Source organism: Convolutriloba macropyga, chromosome 4, assembly GCF_964194025.1.
Source record: "Convolutriloba macropyga chromosome 4, txConMacr16.3, whole genome shotgun sequence".
Taxonomy (NCBI): Eukaryota; Metazoa; Xenacoelomorpha; order Acoela; family Convolutidae; genus Convolutriloba; species Convolutriloba macropyga.
In genome coordinates, this window is record NC_134471.1 from 78767685 (window position 1) to 78775124 (window position 7440).

At 37.0% G+C, this 7440-nt stretch overlaps 1 protein-coding gene across 1 annotated transcript; it reads right to left on the minus strand.

Moving 5' to 3' along the window:
* Positions 1-258: 258 nt before the first annotated feature.
* On the minus strand, positions 259-6713 carry LOC142338687 (uncharacterized). The gene is made up of 6 exons (XM_075388553.1): positions 6414-6713; positions 5849-6010; positions 5415-5553; positions 4348-4422; positions 1831-1976; positions 259-527 (listed from the first exon to the last, which is right to left on the minus strand). Exons 1-6 carry the CDS (start codon positions 6545-6547, stop codon positions 407-409), a joined length of 777 nt encoding a protein of 258 aa, XP_075244668.1. The 5' UTR covers positions 6548-6713; the 3' UTR covers positions 259-406.
* Positions 6714-7440: the final 727 nt, after the last annotated feature.

The window sequence follows — 7440 nt, forward strand, 5'->3', positions numbered from 1 at the left end:
AAATACGTTGCAGGCTTTGAGACCAAAAAAAGGTAAGCTAAATGGTTTTTTTACTTCTGTGCTTCAGAAATTACTCCAAATGTAATAGTTTGCGACAAAACTAGTAAATTTCATGGATCCAAAATTATGAACGGAACTGTAGAAGAGCCCATGTTCAGCCAAAAATTGCTGCTTTTTTACTATTGATAACCATAATACGAAGTTGAGATTATTTTTAATACAGCCTTCAAAAAAGTTTGGAAGGGTGCTTTAAAACAGGAAGAACAATGTGTCTTATTGAACAATGACAGCTGCAAGCCCTCACCATCACGGATAGACAAAAATAGCTTCTTACTGGATTTCGAGTCTTAGCTTGGCTTTTGTGATTATGCTTGAACATCCAGAAAGTTTAGTATGTTTTTCGAAATCATAGCTCGGATCCTTTGGCCTGATCGGATGTCTGCTGCTGTCTAGTTTTATCCTCTTCAGCTTCTCTAGATTCTCTTGTCCTTTTAATGATCTCTTTGAACTCATAGAAGTCTATGTACCTGAAACAGAACGAACTCTCCGTCTTCTATCATGTGACACAGTTAACGCAAGATATGTTAATTGAGGATTTTCCGAAAAATTTAGCAGATGGCTAATAATGATAGCAAAATCAGTTTATAGAATGAAGGGTGTCCCGCCTTTTAGCTCCTAATAACTTCACCCTCCATCATTGCAACTGATTTTAAACTTTTATATAATTGGCATTAACATTAAAGAATAGCAATAAGTATACAGGGTTTTGGGTGGAGAATTTCGGTATTAACTCACAAATTGAGGTATAGGTAGGGATTTGAGGTGTTAAATGAAACGCGGTGAAAAGAAGTTGAACCTCAATAAAGCACCCCAAGAATGAGTTCATTTATCAAGGCACCAAAAGAGCGGGGGACATCGGAGACGCTTATAAATTTGAATTCTGAGATTCAATTTCTGACCACAATTAAACCAAAGTATGAGCAATAACCGGGTTTTATGCGAACCCGTGGATTACTTTATTTTTTGTTATTATTATTATTTCCGTAATTTAAACACTACAAATAAAAATGATCATGCACAAGCCTTACCCAATGACGAGAGACTTGGCGTGGGTTGCAAGTCCAAAATTTGTCCAAAATGATAATTTGGTTTGTTCCTGACTTGAACTAATGATAATTTTGCGATTAACTAAGATTCTATAAAGAGATGTCGAACAAAGGAACTTACATTCTCAGAAAATACCAAAATTTTCAAGAGGGAGTTTTTGTTCGCGCCATACATTACAGTAACATTAGATAGTTTCAAATAAGGCGAACAAATTTAGTGTGTTATATCGTTCTCTAACTCAGGTATACCAACAGTATTGTGCTCAGAGAGAAAGAGCAATGTTTCAGCACAAGTTACATGTCATTTCACCTAAACCAAACTATCCATATCATAATGCCCAATAAAAAGGAACGATTCCTTTTGATGTCTACATTCCATATTTCCAGTTACAAATTAGCGTCGGCTGCTACAATCGCCAGATTACAGCGGTTCGACTTCTTTACACCCCGAATCATTTAATCACCAATTTTCAACATATCTTTGCACCCCGACCCTGCCAACTTTTCGCCCCAAAACCCCTCTCCAAATCCCTGCACATACTTAATGGAAATTGTACCAATTAATTAAGGAATTAAAATTGGGGTGGCATGATAGAGGGGTAATTGTGGCGAGTTCAAATGATTGATGAAGGGAGAAGTGAAAGGGCAGACAACCCTTTACCAAATTATAATCATCTAGCACAAAAGCGAGGGGGATGAGAGGGTATTAACATTCGATTCTAACCCGTCGTTATTCTTGTCGTAGTCTCTCAAGAGTGAGTCAATGTGTTCCACAATTTCATTGAGAGACCAATTTCGAGGGTGATCTCTTTCCTCTTCCGCTTTCTTTTCTTCTTTCCCTTTCTCTTCCTCAGTTTTGGAACCGTGCTCCTACAAAAAATCCAAACCTCAGTTTACAACTATCAGTTTTCTTGCTTTTTCAAAGCCAACTGTTCTTATATTTATATAATCGTTGCTCAATCCGATTATGAGGAACAAACCTAAATTTGCATAATCATACATACGGAAAACGATTTCCTAAATTTGTTTCAGAACAGCTGACACCCGATTGACCCAGGCATTATCACAGTTTAATAATTTAACCTTGAATCAAATTTGATAATACTTTACATCAATTAAATCAATTTCATGCATAGTCTGATGAGAATAAAAAGTTTAAAACATAACCGACTAACGTTGAAGAATTGCACTCGAATGACTAGTGGGAGCTCTAATCAACTGCAACCTTCTTCGCTCCGGGGAAGGGTGGACTGTTAGAGGTTAATATACACTATGGTACCAAAAAGCTACGTACAGCAAGATTTCTGCTTTCAAAGCATGATTTGCGTTGAGGCGTGAAAAAAGGTGAGAAATTTAGAAGTTTTAAGAGAAATTTCATTCTCACTTTCTCCGCTTAAACAGAAAAGATGGTTAAACCGCTTTGTTCTTTTACCGTTTGCCAAGTTGTTACGCTAAGAGATGTCGGATTTTCATGGTCTAAAATACAAAAAGAACTCAACTTGAAATCAAGATCCAGTGCACGGTATGCATACAAATGTTACCTGAAAAACAACAGTCTCGAGGCCCAAAAGTCGAGCGGAAGACCCCCCAAATTGTCAAAAAATCAGAAATTAGTTGTCGACGTTTTGAAAGATCCCAAAACCTCACTCGAACGCATTCGAGTGGCTCATAACGCCTTCTCTTGCCACGAGACAGTTTCCAGAGGTACAGTTAGACGAATTCTCAAAAAATATGGCGTTTTTTTGAGAAATGCTGCAAAAACAGTCAGTTTGAAGAAGAAAAGCAAGTGTTTTTGTTCAAAATGGTTAATCAATATGCTCAAGAAGCCGTTCTCGTTTTGGCAGAATGTTTTTACTGATGAAACAAGATTGCGCATCTCGAGCGACGGAATTGTTAGTTTTTTTGAAGAAATGGAACGAGATTTCTTGGAAAAAACACAAAAAATTTGAGTTCGGACAAACGATCACTTATGTTTTGGGGTGCATTACGATCAGATGGACGCAAACTGCTTGTTAAGTGTCCAAACAAGCTTAACGCTATCGGTTATTTGAAAATTTTTAAGACTTACGAAAAAAATGCATTTCCTGGACATTATTTTTCAACAAGATAATGCTCCTGTGCATAAATCAAAGATTATTGGCAATTTCTTCCACGAAAACGAGTGAAAGGTACTGGAATGGCCAGCACAGTCCAGATCTGAATCCTATTGAAAATTCATGGGCGATTTTGAAGCAACGATTACGAAAACAGACAGTTATTTGGGAAACTTTAGAAGAAAAAGTGTATGAAATTTGAATTGAAATTGACGCAGACGTCGTGAGAAACCTGTATGAAAACTATACAAACCGTCTATCAGACGTTAAAAAAGCTATCGGTGTAATGACGCGTTATTAGAGAACAAATTTGAACTCAGAATGTTATTTTATTTGTTGTTTGTATTCCTTTTTAAACATAGCTGGCAGATTGCCAGAAAATAGCCGCAATAGATTCGTAGATCGGCCGTCTAAAAAACTAGTAAAAAAGACAGACCAAAAAATTCGTCTTTTCATTGAAGGCTGATCTGTTATATTTTGTTTAAAAATCTGTATAAGATATTGCTGCCTATTAGCTGATCTCAAATAACCTTCATTTAGAGTGACACACACCCATTTGACCTTATCTCTTTGAATTAAAGTAAATAAAAGTCAAATTCAAAGTGAGGAAGTCATTTTTGAGAGTGAGGTAAGTCAAGTGTGACCAAAAATTTAATCACGGGCGTGAACAAAAAACTCGCTCCACTAAGAGCGAAAAATGACGTCACACATGCAATTTAGTTGAAATGCATGAGCGAATGAACAAAAAGTGGCTGTGACGTCATATGGTCGTAACAAAAACCCTGACGACGAAATAAAAAAAACCAAGAGAAGGCCAATAATAGCCCCAGCTATCGCTGTGCGGCTATTAAAAACTCTTTAGGTGTACGTAGCTTTTTGGTACCATAGTGTATATACACCACTATTAAGATAAAATGAAAAAAAGACCAATTTCGGCGCACTTATCATTTGACTTTTAGTATTAAATTGCCGCCAATTGAGTTCAGCTGGTTGAAATTGCGAGAGAATTTTAGATCACGCAAAAAGTCATGAGCGTAGAAGTCACTCAAAAAGGAAAAGCCAAAAAACGGTCAAGCAAAAATTTTACTTAAAAAAGACACGCACTTTTTACAATAACTGTTCCTCTTCGAGAGCAATTAAACACTCACCTTTTGTTCATTTTGCCCTCCTTGCTTGTTCCCGTCGGCTTGACTATTCTTCTGTTCTTCACCTTCGTGTTCAACCTTAAACAATTAAAAGCCTCAGAATAAGAAAAAGCTGTTGAATTTTCCCCGAAATGTCAACTCCTTATGATACATACAGACCATTTATGAAAGCGTCAAAAAACCTGTTATTGTGTGCAAAAAATAAACTTATGAACGGAACGAAACCCAACAACTAAGCCTACTTAATGCGTTAAAAGTTATAGATAATAGTTTTCTCATTTAGTGATATTTAAACGTATTCAACATTACAAGTGAGCATCCATTTCATTTTCAATATGGTTCCGCCACAGTCGAGGCGAGCGTGTAATTTTATTTGAAACCAACTTCGGATCTATTCTGCCTCTTCCCCCCTCCCATTACAATTTACTGTTGTAACGAGTGTAAAAAATAAGCACATGCACCTGGTGGATGTAAAAGTTATATATATGCTCAAATTTCAATAGTTATGATTTCAAATTTCAATAGCCTTTGCTGCTATCTAATATCAAACTTGAGCTCTTTGTTATCAACAGTATACCGACTCATCATCCCGAATATTTGATAAACAAAAAAACAACTGCACAAAGTTTTAAATACATTATGTCTCAGCTTAACGTGTTCTAACTTAAAGTGCATCCTGATTGCTTGGGTATCAAAACCAATGCATCCAATCGTGCCAATCACAAGTCCAGGACATTTCAGAATGATCGATTTCTCTGCATGGTCAAAAATGATGTGAGTTATTAAGAACAACAATCGAAGTGATCAAACGCGCAAAAGTATCGGAGACATGCTATACATGAATTTTGGGATTTATTGTTTCGGCTCCCAGTGTTTTTATGACCCCCAGTTACAAATTAAATGTTGTTATATAGCACGTTACCATGTAAAAAATAGCACGTGCGCCTGGGGGGCGTAAAAGATATAAGCCCACTGAGCTGGGGGGGGGGGGGGGGCAGAATAGATCAGAATTTTGAAAAACATTTCTCAACCAGTCTAATTTTAGCAGTGTTACATAATAAGTTACATACTTCCATGATGCTGTGTAGTATCTCTAGTCCGTCTAGTCTAGTGTCACTGTCCATGTCGTGCAGGTAGAAGAAGTGGAGAGCTCTCTCTTCCTCAGTCATCTCTCCCTCATTCAACTTTGCTATCTGCTCAAGGTGCTCCCTACGACCAATAAAATCGATGTACAACCAGCACGCATACATTACTTCTGACGGACTTTCGTGACGAAGCAAGACTATATATTTGTCTTAGCGCACAAAAAGCTTTCATCAGATTTTTAACATCGCATTGTTTTATTAAATGAGGTAAATAATAGACGCGTTGGAAAATATACAAAAAATTGATTCAAATCAGTTGTAAGTCAAGTACATCATAGGAACTCAACGGGATTCAAGATGTTTTCCACCAATCTCGAGGGTGGGAGAGATCTGAACGATTTGAAGCAAATGCAACTGACCTGATATGTTTTTCTTCGCTCCCATCCAGCACTCTTCCACTGCGCAACTGTTCCAGTCTGATCTTGGCCTGATCCAGACTCACACCCTCTTGAGAATACATCTGCTGCTGTTGCGGGTGGTGACTTCCACTAGATCCAGCAGTTGGATTGGGTTCTGGAGATCTACAACAGATGTAAACTTCAAAACCCAGCTAACCAAATAGATCTTCAAATAGTCTTCGTAATTTATTTCATCTTAACACAAATCATGAACTCAAAAGAACTAGGTCTAAAAGGGGAAGATGAGAAATCGCCATAAAGATCAGTTTTCGAGGCTCTCATTGTGTAAATTGTTGGAAAAGAGTTCAAGTAGCTGATCCATTGCAACAAAATGTCCGACGCAAGATGTCCAATTTTTGGGTTTTTACAATTTCTCTCTGCTCTAATATAATTTTCTCACTTAACATTATCTAGCACTTTTCTACAGCTGATTTACATATCATGTTGCATCAATGAAAAATGTTTACCAGTGATGCCTAAATTAATCGGGAGAGTTAATTAGAATCTGCATCAGTAACTTTCTCACCTGTGATGGGTTCCGTGAGCTGCTACGTGAGGGGGGCTGCAGGTTAAAACGATGAGAACAATTGCACAAAACAAATGCAACCTTAAAGTTGACTTGCGGAACACTACTCGATAAGATGCACAGGATGACGACATTTTGGGTCGTTGATTGTCTCTGATTAGGACAACTTCGAAGTTATTAATGAGGAGTTGGACCTCACGCAATGGGAACACCACCTTTCTCTCTTGCTGATTGGTGTAACACTACTTGCGTATCATTAGGTCACTAAAAACGGATGTTCTATAGCAGGTTGCGATTTTGAAAACTTATTTTGTACACTTTTTTTACGAAATAATCAAGAAAAATGCTGATGTCAATTTGAATTTTCACCTTGTAAAACGCAAAACAAAAACTTCAGATTTCTGTTTAGAAATCGAAAAAAGAACTGTGCTTAAAACGTTTCTATATCAGAATCCAAAACCTACTTCCATGTAATAATGTTGAAAAATATCTGTGACAACTCTGCACTATATAAAAATATGGAATTAAACTTTTCGAACATTTACACGTTTTAGTAAATAAAAGACATTATTTACTACGTTGCATGCGGCAACAACGTCACGTCATGGGAACTGAAATATCTTCCAGTAACTATACAAACGACACATCAAATATGAGTGGTAATACAGAGATCTGGCAAAAAAGTCTCTTGATGAGTTATCAAAAATAGTATCTTGCTTGGTCGAAGCCAACAAAATTCAAGAATTAAAAATTCACTAATTGACAAAAAATACATGAAGAGATGAACGATCGCTTCAGAGCACAGGAACGTTATACAAGCAAACATTGTACTCCACCTCTTGATTGAAAAGATCAACACGGAGTGCTAAGAAACACTTTAGACATTTTATTGATAGAAATCTTGGAATCAAATTGAGGGAGATCGACTAGAAGCATGACATTTGCTTCCTGGCACAGCATCATATGGTTGTCCTGGCTCAATAATCCTCAAGTTTGAGCAGTTTCACTAGAACATTGAATAATTTTA

What these genes read in the sequence shown, in the direction of transcription:
- LOC142338687 (XM_075388553.1), bottom strand. Translation starts at nt 6,547, where the DNA reads ATGTCGTCATCCTGTGCATCTTATCGAGTAGTGTTCCGCAAGTCAACT. An exon ending in GAGGGCAAAATGAACAAAAG is followed by an intron (nt 1,977 to 4,347) that starts GTGAGTGTTTAA and finishes GATTTTTTGTAG; the next exon opens with GAGCACGGTTCCAAAACTGA. An exon ending in TACGACAAGAATAACGACGG is followed by an intron (nt 528 to 1,830) that starts GTTAGAATCGAA and finishes GTTCTGTTTCAG; the next exon opens with GTACATAGACTTCTATGAGT.